Source organism: Pleurodeles waltl, chromosome 7 (assembly GCF_031143425.1).
Source record: "Pleurodeles waltl isolate 20211129_DDA chromosome 7, aPleWal1.hap1.20221129, whole genome shotgun sequence".
In the NCBI taxonomy this organism is placed as follows: Eukaryota; Metazoa; Chordata; class Amphibia; order Caudata; family Salamandridae; genus Pleurodeles; species Pleurodeles waltl.
In genome coordinates, this window is record NC_090446.1 from 638,597,788 (window position 1) to 638,618,799 (window position 21,012).

Below are 21,012 nucleotides of genomic sequence, written 5' to 3' on the forward strand. Positions count from 1 at the left end.
AATTGTCTCAATTGTTCAGGCCAGCCTAGTTGCAACCCTCTTAATTTGTCCTTTCAAAACATCAAGACCTTCGTTTTATCACCATTTAGTTTAAGACAACTTCTCGAAATCCCTTCTATGACCTCACTGAGGCAGTAATTAGGCCGGGAGGACACTTGACTGGTCTCTGGGGTAAATGCCATAAAAATGTGAGTGTCATCAGTGTATGACACTAAGGCTAAGCCAGGGGATTGTACAATCTCTGCTAGCGGACAGACATACAAATGAAATAGTGTAGGGCTCAATGATGACTGAGTGCTGAGGAACCCCATGATGGATGAAAAGCAGGAACCTTTGCTCCCTTGAAAGCTTCTGCCCCGAAGAAAGATTTTAGCCACCATCCCCTGAGATTCCTACTTCCTCCAATCTCTGAAGAAGGAGTGGGTGTGACTGTGACACTGTGTCAAAGGCGGCACTAAGATCCAGCATAATCATGGCAGCTGAATCTCCTCGTTCTAAGATTGCCCTGATTTCCTCTTTTGCCACTAGTAGCACTGCCCCTGTGCTACTACCTGCTGTATCACCAGTCTGAGTGGGTGCAGAATACCCTGGCCTTCTACGAAGAACATCTCCCTGGGAAAAGTACAACAGTCACAGTAAACAGACACATCATCAGGAATCAAAGGACCTGGCTTGGGTGCTGATACTAAGTCAAGTATCCTGTGCCAGGCAGAAATGTTCCTGAATCACAATGAGTCACAGGCACCAAAATGTCCTTTTGTGGAAAGTCACTATCCAACATTTTTATGCCAGTTGAAACGTTCAGAGGAGCTTTCTTGTCTCCAAGCTTCAACTAAACCCTTTTCTGTGCCCTGTGTTTCATACATTTTATGAAATGTAAAGAAACCTGCTCTCCTTCAAACACTAATGGCACATAGATAGCTTGTTTACACCTTTCAAGGTAAGGATATGTCCCACCGGACAAAGATGTCCTCACACTTTCCAAACAACAAAATAGGTGTATTTGTAGAGCACACATGCACTCCCAAGGGTGTCCATTGAAATTATTGGCACATAAGGGATGTTAAGTGTTAGCCAGTTTAATGACAATTCTTTATTTTATCAACCTCAGAAGGATTGAATGCTGAGTAGGCCTACTGTGACCAGAACATGCACTATGAGGTCAAACACAGACCCCTGGAGTGCATGCATTATTTAACTGAACCATGAGCCCCAGCAAATTTTTACTCGCCCCTTGGGTGAGCCTTACAAGGTGATGTCCTATGGCCCATATCAGGAGGCATACTGTGAAAAAGTACAGTGAGGTTAGGTACCACTAGCTGCCTGACCTGGCACCATACAAGTCTGCCTTTTTCAATCCCTTGCTTCTCAGGAGATATATCCAGTCACAAGTGTAAAGTGTTGATGTTTACCCCCATGTTTTTCTAAACCTAGCTTTGCCTACTGCCCAGCCCCTTGTTCTTCTTTAGATGAACTCTTAAATTAATCCACAACACGTGGAGATCTCCAGAACTAAATCAAATTTCTAACCCAATATCTGGGGTGCTTTATCCGTTACCAGAACTAATACAGCCCCATGAACTGGGGCATGGCTAGGATGAGTCCACTACAGATATTAAATCAGGCTGTTTCCACCACAAGGCTCTGTACACGTCCTTCCACCTTAGCTATATGTCCTAGACGTTTTGTTGATATTCTCAGTCTAAATTTTTTTGTTCCCACAGTTTCTCATCTTGTCACCATCCCAAGGTTTCCAAGATCGTGACTTTGAGGATGCTCTTTTCTTATTATCACCTATCAGACATAGAATCGCCTCCCTTTTACCATTTGCTTTGAATCCAATCCGATGTCCCAAACTCCTGAAATCCACTTCTTCCAAGCATTACCCACTTGCTGCCTTAAGGATTGCAGCGCCATGACACTGTGCTGAGTATTTGCGTGCTTTACAAAGCTAAAAATCAACCATTTAAGGCATTGGTTCCCAACCTGTGGTCTGAGGACACCTGGGGGTCCACAAAGCCTCATCAGGGGGTCCGCGGCTGCTTAGGAAATTAAATAATATTAACAGATTTTAAAACGTACTGTAAATGTCCAGGAATTTGAAATTGGAGGCTAAAAATTATATTAGTATCCTCAGATTGATTTGCGGGAGCAGTGTAGATGCATCAGACAGAATAAAGTATGGAGGATGTGTGGCTTCAATTAAACTTAGAAAATCTCCAAGTTTCCTATTATTTTTTTAATTTGTTTTATTTATATTTGTTTACAAATTAAATAAAATATGTTATCATTTGTGGATGTGTTTGTTGAATGCTTGTTTCTATAGTTTTTGTGTTTTGTTATTCGATTTGAATCATCGACAATGTGTAGGCTGCGGTCCCCGGCTTCTATTAATGACTTAGCGGGGGATCCCCCGATTCCAATAATGATTCAGTGGGGGTCCCCGGGCTCCAGTAATGATAACGTGGGGGTCCACAGAAGTCAAAAGATTGAGAACCACTGATTTAAGGAGTTCAGAATATCTTTACCTGCAGCTGGCCCTGGGGTGCTCGTATCGAATGTCAGTAGCTCACATTGGTCTACTACTGTGAGAAAAAAGGCAAGTAAGGGCCAGATGTACCAAAGGGTTTTTCCCATTCTGCTTCAATGGGGAAATGTGTTCATACATATGGCCCTAAATCTTTGCCAAGCTCTACCCACCCTGAAGAGAACCTCCATATACCACCGATGCGTTGAACACAGATGTCTCTTACAGAGTTACGCAGAGTGACTCTACAGATTCTTTCCTTCCTCTTATAGATGTTCCACTTACTGCAAGTCACCCATGCGCGAGCAACTCTGCTCCAAAATATTCCCATAGCAGAGTTAATAAAAGTAAACGGCACTTACCTTCATGATATTGTGATAGTCGATATCGTGGGCACAATGTAAACCTACAGACTGATACTTTGACTGCGGTAGTGATAGATGTTGAAAGATCCCTCTGTTCTTCACGTCAGTCCTCCTGCTCTTCCTCAACATTTAATCTCACCATCTTCTCCATTTTGTAATCTCTGGGTGTGACAATGTAGGTATGGAAATAAATTGTAAATTTTGAATTGTGCCTAGAGATAAAGGTCTCTAATATTGGTTTAAGTATTAAGAAAAAACATGCACCTCTCCTTATGTATCGACTTGTTACTATACATACTTCTGTTCGGACGGTTCCCGAATCCAAAAAAAACAGAAAATACACACAGAAGAGACCCTCACTCGACCAATGTTCTGTTATAAGAAAAATGCCTGGTCACCCTGAGCCATCGCAGCCCCGATTACATTACTTCCTGGTCAGTTTTTTTCTTTTCTAATTCCTACCCTTCTACCCATTCCAGCGCCCTAACTCTTTCTCAGTGTAGTTGGCGCTGTGCAGTTGTGTGATCCTTGAACCTCGCGTCATTGGTCTCACTTCCTGGTTCCTAACAGTTTTCACAGGCCCCACTAAGAGCATAACTGTCTGTCATACAACAAGTCTGTGAAGTACACGTGTAACAAAATCGGGTTTGTCCAAAACCGACACTATTGCCCTCATTCCCGGGGGGGTGGGGGTGTAAACTGCTTATTAGAGACAATGGTGGTTGCACCGAACTTCTGCTTATGAGTTCTGCAGTAATTCCACAATGTAGGGTTTTTCTGCGAAATTGTATTTGCTTTGAAACAAAACAGGATCGGTAACGGGGAAGACTTTTTTTTAGGTGTAGATAAACCACATCTGTGCATTATTTTCCATTTCAAGCTCAAAACATCGGAATTGGGCGATACAACTGCCAAGGCTAAAACCACACGGTGCAGTCACAGATTTAGTCCGAGACGATTTTACCAGCCGTTATTCCGATGATCTTGTAATGACAGTTTATGTAGCTCACATACACATCGTCGGATAGGTAAGGCACTGTGAAATGTACATGAGAAAAACTGACTATCAAAGCAATGTAGTCTTTCTTTTGTTAAATTAAATTTGCTGCCATTGTGTTCCTCTACACACCTTTGTGGAGACAGATTGTTAGACAAGGGTATTATGGTGCGCCCATATAATCTTCCTGCCTTCACCTTACATTGGCGCCCTCCACCCCCGTCCCCCCCCCCCACCCCGCCCCCCGGCAGCCACCGTATAAGGCTCACAGTCTTTTAATTACTCCGCTTACCATCCCTCGATCCATATCTTTACACCTATACCTACAGCTGCAAGCACAACATTTACTATTCTTTAAGTAAAATATATATTTTTTAATTCTCACGAAGCTTAATATTTTCCGGGCATGTCTGTATATGTTGTAGGGTTACAAAGAGACCAACCAAAACGTCTGCTTCTATAAAAAAAAAAAAAAAAAAAAACAACAACATGCTTTAAAAAACTTTTTACGTTGTTCGACATACACATTTCTGTTTTTAAGAAGAGTTCCTTTGTTTTATAACTAGCTTCTACGAATACCTTATTTGCAGAAAACTACAGGTAATTCTTCCAATGCAATTTATGCTTAAGGAACTTGTATGTTTTGGAAATATCCCGACATCAAGATAGGAGAGCCAGCTCAGGGTGTCACTCAGGTAAATCGAAATTAAATTAACATTTTCATCCTTCTCCCCAGCATCAACCATGATGAGTCACGCATACCTGTGGACATCCCAGAGGCCCGCTGCCTGTGCACAGGCTGCATCAACCCCTTTACCATGCAGGAGGACCGTTCAATGAGTAGTATCCCCATCTACGCCAAGATTCCCGTCAGGAGGTTGCTGTGCCCACGGGAGGTGCAGGGCAAGAAGTCCCACCGCAAGAAGAAAAAGTGCCAACCAGAGTACCAGACGGTGATGGAGAACATTGTGATTGGTTGCACATGCATCTTCTAACCACTGAGGAAAAACCTGCGCCATTCATATGGATACCAAAAGCATACAGGCCCTTTTCATCCATGATATGGTAACTGTCCTCTTCTAATAGATATCTTGAGTAGAACAGGCTCCAAGAGAAATACAAAGGCCCATATTTATACTTTTTGACGCTAAACTGCGCTAACGCAGTTTAGCGTCAAAAAATTTTGCGCCGTCTAACGCCATTCTGAAGCGCCATGCGGGCGCCGTATTTATGGAATGGCGTTAGACGGCGCAATCAGACCGGCGCTGCCTGGTGTGCGTGGAAAAAAACCACGTAGACCAGGCAGCGCCGGCGTTGGGAAAAAATGACGTTAGGGCGTCTTAAAATGGCGCAAGTCAGGTTGACGCTAAAAAATCGTCTTAACCCGATTTGCGCCATTTTTTCGACGCCCAGACGCCATTTCATGACTCCTGTCTTAGTAAAGACAGGAGTCATGCCCCCTTGCCCAATGGCCATGCCCAGGGGACTTGTGTCCCCTGGGCATGGTCATTGGGCATAGTGGCATGTAGGGGGGCACAAATAAGGCCCCCCTATGCCACAAAAAAAATAAAAAAATAAAAACAATTATACTTACCTGAACTTACCTGTACTTCACTGGGATGGGTCCCTCCATCCTTGGGTGTCCTCCTGGGGTGGGCAGGGGTGGCAGGGGGGGTCCCTGGGGGCAGGGGAGGGCACCTGTGGGCTCATTTTGAGCCCACAGGCCCCTTAACGCCTACCCTGACCCAGGCGTTAAATAGTGGCGCAAATGCGGGGTTTTTTGACCCGCCACCTCCCGGGCGTGATTTTTGCCCGGGAGTATAAATACGACGCATTTGCTTCGCCGTCATTTTTTTAGACGGGAACGCCTTCCTTGCATCTCATTAACGCAAGGAAGGCGTTCACGCAAAAAAATGACGCTCTTTCTTCATACTTTGGCGCTAGACGCGTCTAACGCCAAAGTATAAATATGGCGTTAGTTTTGCGCCGAATTTGCGTCGAAAAAAACGACGCAAATTCGGCGCAAACGGAGTATAAATACGGGCCAAAGTTCCTTAAAGTGAAATTAATACAAAACAGAACCCGTACCCCAAAAGTCAAATGCAGTAGGGAGCAAAGCAAAGACTATCCAGATCCTGTTAAGAGAGGAGCAGAGATCGGATTCCCTATCTCACACTTCAAGGTCTAAAGTCCTGATTCCTTATCGTTTGACTGCTGTTTAGTGACCTTACCCAAACGTCATCCTCAAGAAAAATAGCCACAGAACTGTTTCTCTCTCTGATTTGTAGCCTATGCAGAGATCAATGATTGACTGTACCGAAGAGTTTTAAATGACCATTGTGTAGTTCCATTTGGCAGCTTAAGAAATCCTGTGGGATTGAGGCTTCACTACTATCAATCGAGAACTTTGTTCTTAACAAGCCCCAAATTTCTACCTTAAATTTTACCTTACTGTCTAAATGTGATTCAGTATTTGAGGAATGATAAGAAAGTAAACTCCTAATCCAGCAGCTCTGCAGAAAAATACGTATGCACATATTGGGGCATGTTTACAAGCCCCTTGTGCCGCCGGTGCGTCATTTTGTGTTTACGCTGGGGCCGTGCAAATTACCGACCCATATCGACAACGCCACACAAATCCACTTTTCGTGTCTTTTCATGTCCTTGGCTTTATGGTGTAAGGCAACGCAGCGAAATCGCTGTGTTGCCTTACACTGCGTAAGTGACCCTTCCTGCTCCAAAACAATCCTGCATGCAACGCCGTCACCATTGCACCACGGTGCAAGAGGGCCTGCATTGGCGATAGGCAGTACATTTTGTGCCAGCACAGCAGGAAAGGACTGAAATGCACTGTATTACATAAATACATTGCATTTCTGCCATTTCCCTATGGGGCAGGGCAGAGCAACAAGGTCACTTGTTGCGCTGCCCTTCGCCACTTTTTTGTACATATGCCCCATAGTTTCTAACGCAGAAAATGAAAACTTGCAACTCAGTGTGTCTTGTGAAATCACAAAATCTGTGGACACCACCCTTGTTTCTAATCACAGAGTTCCCGATGCACAAAGTTTTGTGGAGGACTAAGTGAGTCTTTCTAAAAGGAATTCAGGAGAAGTCACAAGTTAGAAGTAAAATCAGTTGCAGGTGGCTCGTATTTAGAATGGGGGAGGGCCAGGAGAGGCGTGCAATAATTTTTAAAAAATGGCACTTACCTTAGGATGTCCACCTCTCCTCTCGTCGCCTCACCTTCTGTCCTGGCTCCAAAGTGCAACGGGACCTAGGAAACTGCACTAGCTAATCCTGGTGCTGCTTTCATGCCGATAACCAGCATGAAGGAAGCGTCAGGATTGGTGGGAGCGGCACTTCTCAGCTCCCACAAGAACATTTAAGTCTGTGCTTTATGTAACCCAGCTGCCTAAAGACAGCTGGGTTAGAGAAGATTAAAGTGAGCATGTCCGGCTGGCTGTTGCAAGATGGCCTTGCCAAAGGGACATGTGCACTTTAAACAAGTGCACAGCTCCCTGCTGCCACTCGGCAGCAATTGCCCGCCCCGTCCTGACACTCGGTTCAGGATGAGGTGCTGAAAAATAAAATGGTAATAAAGACAAGTTTATTACCATTTTATTTTTCAGCTCTTGGGGCATTTCTTTTAGCTGGGTGACGCCACTTAGCTCTTGTGGAGGGGCCGCCCCTGAGTAGAATACAACTTCCCACAGTAGAAACTTTGTGAATAGTACCCGACAGAGTATGTTACAGTAATGTACTTGACACAGTGCCAGCATTACAATCACAGCAATTCCATGCGTAACATAGGATCCCTTGCACTGTAAGTGTAAAGAAGCTCAGCCTTTGATACCTTAGTGCAGCACTTCCTGGTGCAGTGACCCCACTAGGACAAATACTCATGTACACTCGATACGCTAGTGCTAGAAACCCCAGTCTCCATCCAAAATGGCTTCCGGGTGTCCTCTTTCAAAACAACTCCTTCACATAAACTCCATTCTCTTCCCCCATCTTCCCAAGAATATCAGTACAAATTCATCCTGGTCATTCACAGACAAAGGCACACCCCAAATAAATTAACTTTTACTTCTGAGACAAAGTTGACTACATGTATGAATATATCTGTGCAGATGCACAGAGTGTAATTTGTTGTTTTTACAATTATTTAGTATGGAGAAGAACCATGACTCAAGTGAGCTATGATGTCCCTCCCCACTTTCAACAATGGTAATAAATTATTATTATACTCTGTGTTCCTGCCTATGTAATTTATTCCATGATTTTTTTTCATGTGCATTTGTTTTAAGAAAAGGTACTTACACCAAATCTTTATTCAAGGAGTTACATTTGTGCATTATGGTAAAATCACATAAAAGAGACCTTGTGGCTTTAGGTTAGTTGTTTCCTTAGATAAGTAATTGTTATATTCAAGCTGCGAAAAATGAAAAAGTATTTCTTCCATGTCAATTTTACTGTACTGTGGTAATAAACTCACATTTGACATTTGCACTCTAGGTGCATTTATTTGTATAGTTGCTCTAAATAACGTGTTATTAGGCCACATTTATTTTCGCTTTCATTTTGCTGTACGTATTTTGGTAATAAACTCAAATTTGACTTTTGTAGTCTAGTAGTAAATGTGTGGATGTGTGTTTATTAGTGCTCATGCCTAAGAGAGAGAGAGATTTACCCATATGCAGACATGTTCCCTGCTTAATAACAGGACTGGCTTATTTACAACACAGATGGCAAGCTGTTCACTTTTACATGTCCACAGATATGCTATGGAGCTCCAAAGCATACTCTACTGTTTATATAAAACAAAATAGATTGGGAAAAAATATATACAATACAAAACATATTCGGTATTTATAACAATGAAAGTCCGTTTTTTGTTTTCATTTTCAGTAGTCATATCAAGTTCCTTGTAAAATGATGTATATTTCTAAATCATATTTGTCCGCAAATGATTTCTGCTAACGCATCACTTATCTTGCAAATTTCAAACGTCTGTCAGCAATTTCCATATATATATACACCATGGAATTAACTGTAAACATCTCAACGTTCCGTAATGTAATGTAATGTAATTGCATTTATATAGCTCTTACTACCCCTGACGAGATGTCAAAGTGCTTTTTGGCGAGCAGCATGCTACTCCGGAACCCAAGAGGAATTAGTAGTGGGTTAGTATAAACATGAGTAGAGTATATATATTTATTTATTTATATTTATATATATACACACATATATATATATATATATATATATATATATATATATATATATATACATTTAAAGCAATTTCCTCAATCCAGGAAAGGAAAACCGGACATCATGGCCATGCAATCTTATTTTATTGATGCGTTTCGGCCGTAGCCTTGCTCACAATACCATTCAAATTCATTCTAATCACATATATACCTAAATCAAAAAACATGGACAAAGGACCAATTCGGAAGACAGATTCCCCAGGATAGGCTAATATGGCAGCCATTTTGGAGTGTAGCTTTTCACATAACAAAGCATTTAGAAATAACATAATGTTTACCACAATTTGTCCTGAAATATTATTATACCATTACACTCATATCAATTCATTAATTTAAAATTATTGGCTTTTAACTTGATTATTCCCTGAGAGACAGGTGTTCAATATATATGCTCATAACTCAGCATTAATCAGCACTGTAACCAAAGTTGTTGATTATAAACTAACCCTTCGGGATTTCACATTACCGTTTTACTTCTTTTCCAAAAGACCGATAATGTCAACAAGCCCCCACACGCAGCTTCAATTCGGGCTCCCGATCACCAGAAAGTTCTCCTTCTGGTCTACGGAGCCTCCGTATTGTATCCAACTTCCTCCGCTTTTAAACGGAAAGATTCCTTCAACCGTGCAGGCAAATTTCTGTTTCTCCTATTGCACCCTAAGCGGAACCGCCGTCTTCGTCGGCTGCCGCGCTTTCATGTTCCGCGACGCAGTCTTCCTTTCCAGCTCTCACAAATGTAGCCGCGTGTGTGTGCCGAACTTCCTTTGCTTCCAAAAGGAAAAGTTCCTTCAACCATGCAGGCAAATTGCTGTTTCTCCTATTGCACACTAAGCGGAGCCGCTGTCTTCGTCGGCTGCCGCGTTTTCATGTTCCGCGTCGCAGTCTTCCTTTCCAGCTCTCACAAACGTAGCCGCGCGTGTGTGCCGTTGCACCAACGCGGAAAGCAACTTTATAATTAATAAATTCTGTCCACAAATTCCGTTTCAATACGGCAACTTCTTCACACGTGCAGAAAATCCAGTAGCGCGGGGAAACAGGTTCATCCTTCTTAATTAAATGCTGAGAATTTCAAATTCAATACAACAAATTCAATACAACGAATTCCTTACGCGTACAGCCGCTTCGGCACTTCTGAAGAAATCCAAACAAACAAACAATGTCCTGGTAAAGTGCCGAGGCAGATTCTTAAGCGGTCCGGTGCGGGTCCCAGGAGCCCAAAAATCTCAATTTTAAGCAATTTCCTCAATCCAGGAAAGGAAAACCGGACACCATGGCCATGCAATCTTATTTTATGGACGCGTTTCGGACGTAGCCTTGCTCACAATACCATTCAAATTCATTCTAATCAAATATATACCTAAATAAAAAAACATGGACAAAGGACCAATTCCGAAGACAGGTTCCCCAGGATAGGCTAATATGGCAGCCATTTTGGAGTGTAGCTTTTCACATAACAAAGCATTTAGAAATAACATAATGTTTACCACAATTTGTCCTGAAATATTATTATACCATTACACTCATATCAATTCATTAATTTAAAATTATTGCCTTTTAATATCCAAATACAATATTGTGTAATCAATACCATTTCTAAATCTTAAATTGAAAATATTCTAATTACCTTAATTCATTAATAGCAAACTGCCAGCTCATCCACTATGCCTGCTTTTCCAATTTTCTCACCTGAAATACTGTCTTCTCATTGGGTCACAGAACGTCTACTCATATCAAAAATCGTATTTACTCTTATAAAAACAAATCCCAATATTTAAGAAAAATTTCAAAAATATGAAAATTCCAAAGTGTACAAATTTAATTACCAAAATATTTTTATTGTAACCCTAAAAGAAGTTTACTAGATACCAACCCATATGTATTTATCCTATCCATCTTAACATCATATTATTCCATTATTTAAGCATCATGTCTCAACAATCTACTCTTGATATAGTATCCAAGTTGTTTATAAATAACAATGCATGAATAAATATATTTAAATATATAAATATATAATAAATATATTTAAAAATCTAAGAATAAATAAATCTACAAATTGGTCAATCATAAAACACCAGTGCTATAAATACTTCCACAAAACACATATTAATTACTAACCCCACCGTCCCAACAATGAGATACAAATGTAAACTTATATGCAATTAATGGTTTGTTGATCTGAAATCGAATCAGACTGGAACATGAATTGAATTTACTCTCAAATGCACAGCTAGTTCCTCACTCAGGTTTAATCCTTGTGGGGCAAGGGTTTCAAAATCAATAATATATTTTGACTCTAAAATCCTCAATTTTACAACTCTATCACCCCCACGTGGATCCTTTATCACCTGGTCAATCACTAGGAATTTCAGCTTATTCCCATCTCCATTGTGCATAATCTGAAAATGTCTTGCCACCGGGTACTTCTGATCATTGTGTCTGATGGCTCTCATATGCTCGAGAACCCTCTTTTTTGCTCGATGGATTGTGCTACCAATATACAACTTGCCACAAGGGCAAATTAGGCAGTAAACACAATAATCAGTATTACAATTAAAAAGACCTCTGATTTTGAAATGTCTATCTCCTATCATAAGGGTGTTAGAGTTTTCACTTTTATATATATATATATATATATATATATATATATATATATACACATACACATAGAGAGAGATACATTTTACTTTTATTTATTTATTTTTTAATTTAATTTAATTATTTATCATTTGAATTTTATTTCTAGATTTTATGTTATTTACTTTTATTTATATATGGAAAATGTCACTTACCCAGTGTACATCTGTTTGTGGCATGTTCCGCTGCAGATTCACATGCTGAGCATATACTTCTGCCATCTAGTGTTGGGCTCGGAGTGTTACAAGTTTTTTTTTTCAAAGAAGTGTTTTTGAGTCACGGGATCGAGTGACTCCTCCTCTTCGGCTCCATTGCGCATGGGCATTGACTCCATGTTAGATTGTTTTCCCGCAGAGGGTAAGGTAGGTGTGATAGAGTATAAAGAAAAGAGGTGTCTATGCTAATGGAATGTTAAATATATGTATATCTACATATGTACTAATGTTGTTAACTTAAACAACTACAGGCTGGCGGGGAGGTGGGAGGGTGCATGTGAATCTGCAGCGGAACATGCCACGAACAGATGTACACTGGGTAAGTGACATTTTCCGTTCAATGACATGTCTATCTGCAGATACACATGCTGTGCATAGACTCCAAAGCAGTTAGTCCTCCCGTAAAAGCAGTGGTTAGCCTGTAGGAGTTGAAGTTGTTTAAAATAATGTTCTGAGTACAGCTTGACCTATTGTGGCGTGTTGAAGTTGTTTGAAATAATGTTCTGAGTACAGCTTGACCTATTGTGGCTTGCTGTGCTGCTAAAACATCTACACAACAGTGTTTAGTAAATGTATGTGGTGTTGACCAAGTAGCTGCTTTACATATTTCAGCCATTGGTATGTTTCCCAAAAAAGCCATTGTAGCACCTTTTTTCCTTGTGGAATATGCTTTAGGAGTAACTAAGAGTTGTCTTTTGGCTTTAACGTAGCATGTTTGGATGCATCTTACTATCCATCTTGCTAATCCTTGTTTTGAAATGGGGTTACCAGTATAAGGTTTTTGAAAGGGTACAAACATTTGTTTAGTTTTCCTGAATGGTCTTGTTCTATCTATATAGTACATTAGTGCTCTTTTAATGTCTAATGTGTGTAGAGCTCTTTCTGCCACATAATCTGGCTGTGGGAAGAAGACTGGTAGTTCCACTGTTTGATTGATATGAAAAGGGGATACCACTTTTGGAAGAAATTTAGGGTTAGTTTGTAGTACAACTTTATGTTTGTGTACTTGTATGAAGGGTTCTTCAATAGTGAAAGCTTGAATTTCACTGACTCTTCGCAATGATGTAATTGCGACTAGGAAGGCAACCTTCCATGTTAAAAATTGCATTTGACACGAGTGCATAGGTCAAAATGGTGGGCCCATAAGTCGTGTAAGCACTATGTTTAAATTTCAAGAAGGAACTGGAGGTATTCTGGGTGGAATGATGTGTTTTAAGCCTTCCATGAAGGCTTTAATAACAGGAACTCTAAATAAAGAGCTGTGCTGTACATTTTGCAAATATGCTGAAATTGCAGTAAGATGTATTTTTATGGAAGAAAATGCTAAATTAGATTTTTGTAAATGATGGAAATAGCATTCAATATCTTGTATTCATGCTGTAAGAGGGGCAATCTGGTTAGATTGACAGTAATATACAATTTTTTCCATTTGTTAGCATAGCACTGTCTAGTAGTGGGTTTTCTTGCTTGTTTAATAACCTCCATACATTCTGATGGTAGTTATAAGTACCCAAGCTCTATGACCTCAGGAGCCAAATCGCTAGATTAAGTGTTTTGGGATTTTGGTGCCTGATTTGTCCTTTGTTTTGTGTCAACAGGTCTGGTCTGTTTGGGAGTTTGGAGTGTGGTACTACTGACAAGTCTAACAATGTTGTGTACCACTGTTGACGGGCCCATGTTGGCGCTATGAGTATAATATTGAGTGTATTTTGACACAATTTGTTGACTACAAATGGAATGAATGGAAGAGGGGGGAAAAGCGTAAGCTAATATCCCTGACCAACTTATCCATCAGAGCATTGCCCTTGGATAGGGGATGTGGGTGTCTGGATGCTAAGCTTTGGCATTTTGCGTTTTCGCTTGTGGCGAACAGATCTATTTTTGGTGTTCTCCACTGTTGAAAGTAATTTTGAAGTACTTGAGGGTGAATCTCCCAATCATGTGTTTGTTGATGATTTCTGCTGAGAACATCTGCGAGTTGGTTGTGTATCCCTGGAATGTATTGTGCTACCAGGTGAATTTGGTTGTGTATTGCCCATTACCAAATCTTTTGAGCTAGGAGGGAGAGTTGGGACGAATGTGTTCCTCCTTGCTTGTTTAGGTAATACATGGTGGTCATGTTGTCTGTTTTGATCAGGACATTCTTCTGAGTGAGAACAGGCTGAAAAGCTTTGAGTGCTAGGAAGACAGCTAACAACTCTATGTGATTTAGGTGTAGCTGTTTGTGTTGGGCATCCCATTGTCCTTGGATGTTGTGATTGTTGAGGTGAGCTCCCCAGCCAATCATTGATGCATCTGTTGTAATTATGGTCTGACGCACCAGGTCTTGAAAAGGCCGCCCCTTGTTTAGATTTGTGGAATTCCACCACTGAATGGACATGTATGTTTGGCGGTCTATCAACACTAGATCTTGAAGTTGACCGTGTGCCTGTGACCATTGTTGTGCAAGGCACTGTTGTAAGGGCCGCATGTTTAATCTTGCATGTAGGACGATTGCAATACATGATGCCATCATCCCTAATATTTTCATGACAAATCTGACAGTGTACTGTTGACCTGTGTGTATCTGTGTGATTATATTTTGGAATGCTTGTATTCTTTGCGTATTTGGACTTGCTAGTGCTTTTTGAGTATTTAGAATTGAACCAAAATATTGTTGTAGTTGCGACTTCTGGTAATTTATTGAGAACCCTAGGGTGTGCAGGGTTTGTATTGCGTAATGCGCATGGTTTTGACATTGCGTATGACTGTCTGATTTTATCAGCTAATCGTCTAGATATGGAAAGACATGTATATTTTGCCTTCTTAGAAAGGCTGTGACTACTGCTAGGGACTATGTGAATACCCTTGGAGCTGTTGTTATTCCGACGGGTAACACTTTGAATTGATAGTGCTTTCCTTGAATGACAAACCTGAGATATTTTCTGTGGGCCGGGTGGATGGGTATATGAAAATATGCATCCTTGAGATCTAATGTTGCCATGAAATCATGTTTTTGGAGTAGTGGGATAACATCCTGGAGAGTTACCATGTGAAAGTGTTCTGACAGGATGTAAAGGTTGAGGGTCCTGAGATCTAATATTGGCCTTAGGGTGCCATCCTTTTTGGGAATCAGGAAGTACAGTGAGTAAACTCCCGTCCCTACTTGATTTTGTGGCACTGGTTCTATTGCTTGTTTGAGTAATAGAGATTTGACGTCTCCCTGAAACAGACTGATGTGTTCTGTGGATAGTTTGTGTGGTTTTGGTGGAATGTTTGGGGAAGTTTGTATCAATTCTAGGCAATAACCATTGCGGATAATTGATAGTACCCAATTGTCTGTGGTAATGTTTTGCCAATTGGTGTGGAACATTTGTAGTCTTCCTCCCACAGGGGACGTGTGGAGTGGAAGGGAATGAAACAAGTCACTCTTTAGTGTGTTGTGAGGCTTGTTTAGGTGTTTAATATTTCCCTCTACCTCTGGGGTTCTGCCCTCTATATGTGCTCTTAAAACCACCTTGTTGGTATTGAGGTTGGTAGGCTAGTTTTGGCTGCGATGTGAATGCTTCTGCAGTTTGACCCCTAAATTCACCTCTAAACTGAGGTTTCCGAAAGGATCCCCTGTATTGTGTGGTGTATAGTGCACCCATAGCTTTTGTTGTGCCTGAATCCTTATGCAATTTTTCAATTGTAGTGTCCACTTTTAGGCCAAAAAGTTTTTTTTTGTTGAACGGCATATTCAACACCGCTTGTTGGATTTCGGGTTTGAACCCAGAGGACCTGAGCCATGCATGCCTCCTGATTGTTACAGCAGTATTGACGCTCCTGGCAGCTGTGTCTGCTGAGTCTATGGCAGACCTAATCTGATTATTGGTGATGGCTTGCCCTTCCTCCACTATCTGCTGTGCCCTCTTTTGATGTTCCTTGGGGAGATGCTGAATTATATCTTTCATCTCATCCCAAAGGGGCCCTGTCGTATCTAACCAACAACACCTGTAAGTTGGCTATTCTCCATTGGCTGGCTGCCTGGGATGCCACTCTCTTCTCTGCAGCATCAAATTTCCTCCTCTCTTTGTCTGGTGGGGGTACATCACCTGACGACTGTGAGTTTGCCCTTTTCCTGGCAGCGATTACCACTACTGAGTCTGGAGGGAGATGCTGAATTATATAAACAGGATCAGAGGGAGGTGGCTTTTTTTACTACCCTGGGAGTTATTGTTCTTGCTTTGAGAGGCTCGCTAAATATTTGATCAGCATGTTTTAGCATGCCCAGGAGCATAGGGAGCGACTGGTATGTTGTGTGCCTGGAGGAGAGTGTATTAAACAAAAAATCGTCCTCCAACGGTTCAGTGTGCATGGTGACACTATGTTATGCTGCAGCCCTAGCTAGTACTTGATTGTACCCTGTACTATCCTCAGGTGGTGAAGGCTTAGAGGGATAGCAGTCTGGGTTGTTGTCAGGAATGGAATCTGGATCATAAAGATCCCATGGGTCTACATTATCTTGTTGCAAGTCAAACAAATGTGAAGCTGACTGCATTGGTGTAGGACTGGTAGGAGAGATATGCAGGTGTGGAGAGTGAGGAGGAGAATTAGGAGAAGAACATTGAGGAGGTGGTGGTCTCTCCTTTGGCTTTGGCACTTTAGCTGGAGGGTGTGTAGTGTCCAATTCCTCCTGAAAGGCCAATTTCCTCTTAGGTTTTAAAGGAGGTGCTGTTAATATTCTGCCAGTTTCTTTGTGGATATGAATCCTGGCTTGCCTTTCGTCCATCACTTCAAGTATTGGCTGTTCTTGGGTGTCCTCCTCACAAGTCTTATGGCTTTCTTTGAGTGTCATAGAAAGTCCATGCTCCTCTGTGTAACCTGCTCTTTTCGGCTCCGAAGCTGGCTTTTTGGGTATCAAAAAGGATGGTGTTGTGGATGGTCTCGGCTCCGAAAGTGATTTTCGAAAATTTCGACTCCGAAGAGCGGTGTTTGCTCTAGTTGGACACGGAGCCTTTCGTCGATTCCGATGGTTTCGGAGGAGTGGCCTTCTTCAGTGCCGAATAGGCGGTTTGGTCACCGGGTGTCTACTTTCGGGTCGAGCCTTCCGGGAATGGTGTGCCCAAGGCCTTATATTTCGGTCTTTGGTATGGTACAGGGGCAGGTATGCTCACGTGTTGTCCTGCCGTGACCGGTCTGTCTTTCTCGGATTCCTGGTCGGAGTCGGAACCTCGAACGGAGGCTGCTGTGTGCATGATCTCTTCCTCTTAGACGTCGAGATGTTTGGAGCTTTTGGACGCCATCTCGAGCCTTCGTGCTCTTCTGTCCCGAAGTGTCTTTTTTGATCGGAAGGATCAGCAGGCCTCGCAACTTTCTTCCCGATGATCTGGGGAAAGACAAAGATTACAGACTAGGTGTTGGTCTGTATAAGGGAATTTGGCGTGGCACCAAGGACAGGAATGGAGTCCGACCCATGAGGCTTCCACGCGGTCGGCCCGACCAGGCCTGAGTTGGGCACGCGCGCCCTGAAGGGCGAGTAGAGATGTCTGTTCCGACAATACCGAAGTGTCGATAGAAGATGTAACGCGATCGATACAATACCGACGAAAAATGACGTGTTTTCAAAGTTTTCCAAATCTAACTATCGGGGCGAAAGGAAACACGTCCGAACCCGACGACGGAAAGAAAACAATCTAAAATGGAGTCGATGCCCATGCGCAATGGAGCCGAAGAGGACGAGTCACTCAGTGACTCGAAAACACTTCTTCGAACAAAAACAACTTGTAACACTTCGAGCCCAACACTAGATGGCAGAAGTATATGCACAGCATGTGTATCTGCAGCTACACATGCCATCGAACATATATATATATTTATATGACCGTGAGTAAATATACATTTGTTAAACAGGCTTAAAGAGTATGTGTATAATTTATTATTATGAAATAGTAACAATACATATTTTTAAGAACTATACATATCTAGAATATACACATAATCAGATTATAAATATTTATCAACACAGGCATATGCAGTCCATTGCTGTTTGAATATGGTGGTTATGAAGGAAAGAGACAACTCTTGAATAGTCTTCTGAAGGCAAGATAGTTATCCGTGGATCTTATATTTGGGGGTAATGAATTCCATAGTTTGGCTGCTTGAACGGAGAAGGATGTACTACTACCTATTGTCTTTTTCTTGTATGGTGGTGTTCTAAGGTGGGGTGCTAATCTTGAGCGGAGGTTTCTTTGTTGAACGTATTTGGTTATTTTGGTCCTGTTCCATGTATAGCTTTGTGGGTGATACAAACCAGCTTGAAGATGGATCTTCTGGTAACAGGTAACCAGTGTTGTTCTCTCAAGGGACAGGAGATGTGGGCTTGTGGCTTTACATGTAATAGTAGCCTGGCAGCTGTGTTCTGAATACAGTATATGGTGTCGTTTTTTCACAATCGATAGAGATGATCCATGGAAGAGGCCGTTGGCATAATCCAGTTTGGATAGTACAAGAGAGATAGTAGCCTGCACCTTGTGTGGAAATCGAGGTGGGGAAGTTGCGTCGCAATTTCTTCAGGGGGCCGCTAGTTAACAGGTGTGAATAAGGCTACACTATATTCTTGCAGGTGTGTGTGATGGGACATTAGTCCTTTGTGTGGGTATTTGATCATCACACAAAATCTCAGCCAACGGCAATAAGGGTGTGTCATCTCTGCACATGGGAATCATTGCACATCAGCGCTCAGATGGTGTGAATTCAACTAAGCTTTTAGCGGCAATGTACGCAGGCTTCCTATAGCACACCTTGTATGAATCAGGGCATGCTAATGAGCACTTTTGACCAAAGATACATTAGCTTTCAGTAGGTCTTAGGCAATACCACATCCCAGCTGGTGTGAATGAGCTCACACTACTTGTTTGTACTTGTGAATGAGTCCGCAATAGTCATTAGCTGGTGTGGGTGTGACCTAGATATGAATGTGGGTGCACCAATGGAGCACGTGAGTGGTGGTACCCTAGCTCTTGGTAGGTGTAAGCAAGCACTCAGGTGTGAGTGAAGGCTTAGGGGGTCATAAGGCTGAATAATGGACTTGGAGAACCTGTTACTCTAAGGCCATTACCTATTCTTACACCAATTACATATGTGCAGTTGTGCACTGACTGTCATTCTTTACAAGGACTCTTCCATCTATTGGACCATAAAACATGGGGGAATAAGAACAATCAGTAATGGCATTATTCAGGACAACACTCATTTCTTAATGACTTTTTATAGCATGAGCTGAATTCCTGCAATTATGCTGCTCCTGCCACCTTCTATTGGAGCGCGTTGCGAACGCCGCACATAATGGCCACCGGAACTTGAGCCTCCCAGCCGGCCTCAGCTTAATTTACATAAGACGACAAACGGACTCCAAATAGTTATCTCTAGAGTTCAGATTTTGAAGTCGGAAGGTGTCGTCCTTCCACAGATGTCTCTGTTTCGTCCCTGGAGGTAGAAAGTCTTCAGATTACAGCAGGGAAATTGAATGCACTTAATTTTCTGATGACATCTTTATTGCCTGACAGGAATTCCTGAGGTGAACACTATGACAGAATGGATGACTCTTATCTTTAGCCTGTGGAAACTGAGGGCCATATTTATACTTTTTGACTCACAACTGCACCAACGCAGTTGTGCGTCAAACATTTTACAGCCGGCTAACGCCATTCCAACGCACCATGCGGGTGCCTTATTTATGGAATTACGTTAGCCGGCGCTGCGGACTGGTACGCGTAAAAAAAAAAAAAGACTCACACCAGGCAGCGCCGGCGTATGGGAAAATGGGGGTTTGCGTAAAAAAATGGTGCAAGTCAGGTCTGAGGCAAAAATCAGGCCTCACACCTGACTTGCGCCGTATATACTTACCAGAACTTACCTTTCCTTCCCTGGGATGGGACCCCCTGCCACCCTTGCCCCTAGGGTGGGCAAGGGTGGCAGGGGGTGTCCCTGGGGGCATGGGAGGGCACCTCTGGGCTCCTTCCGAGCCCACAGGTCCCTTAACGCCTGCCCTGACCCAGGCGTTAAAAAAACAGCGCCCATCAGGCTGGGCGCCGTTTTTTAAGGCCCGCCCCCTCCTGTGCGTCAAAATGACGCCAGAGTATAAATAAGGCGCACAGGCCTTAAAGTCATTTTTTGGAAGGGAACGCCTACCTTGCATATAATTAAGGCAAGGCAGGTTCCCCCTTCCAAAAAATGACGCACATGGTAGGATTTTGACGTCCGCGGGGTCGGGCTCAAAGTATAAATATGGGGCAGGGTTTGCGCCGAATGTGCATCAAAATTTTTGACGCACATTCGGTGCAAGCAGAGTATAAATATGCCCCCCAATGTTCTGGCTGTGAATTCTGTGTTGGAAGGTAATGACCTTTATTTGACTAATTTTCTTTGCTTTTGGAGGCTGCTTTAGCTTACAGACTGCAAAGAGCTATTCTGTCAGAATTTCTGAGGTGAAATACAGTTTGTTTACCGGCCTTCCAATTTTGATATGTGAAGAATTCTAGTAAGGCTTTTACTTACAATTGCTTTACGTTACTATTGCTTCAATCTACATTAACTGCAAAAATTCTTCTATTAATTTAAAGTCAAAGAATTATTTTGGTTCTTTTTGATCAACAAACTTTGCCTTATTTTATTTATGGGTAAACCGCCAAAGTCAAATGATAAAGACTCCTCTTTTTACCTCTCATCTAAAAGTATTGACCGCTCCAAGGCTCAAAAGTTAAAGTTACCTCCTAAATCTTTGTCGATTATAATGGAAGGCACAACAAAAATTGGAACAGGTTGCTTTGCCCTCATCTGCTGGTGCAACTCCCAAGAAGCTTTCTGAAATAGTTAAACAACATAAAAAAAGACACAGAATCACCTCCAAACTCACCATCATCTCTCACCTTGGATGATGTTATGGAAGAACTTAAAACCTTAATGCCCTTTGTGGTAGAAACAAAGGCCTCGCTTCTAAGGACTGAAGATAAACTTTCTTCTTATGACCAGCGTA

The 21,012-nt window shown here is 42.0% G+C and overlaps 1 protein-coding gene across 2 annotated transcripts in view; it reads left to right on the forward strand.

The window, feature by feature from the left end:
- The window catches only part of IL17B (interleukin 17B), a 53,927-nt gene extending 45,397 nt beyond the window's left edge, over window positions 1-8,530 (forward strand). For both annotated transcript variants that reach the window (XM_069244621.1, XM_069244622.1), the window contains exons 3-4: window positions 4,626-5,013; window positions 5,940-8,530. In XM_069244621.1, the coding sequence (XP_069100722.1) occupies window positions 4,626-4,884 (259 nt within the window). In that variant the 3' untranslated portion in view covers window positions 4,885-5,013; window positions 5,940-8,530. The remainder of the gene's footprint in view (window positions 1-4,625; window positions 5,014-5,939) is intronic.
- Window positions 8,531-21,012: the final 12,482 nt, after the last annotated feature.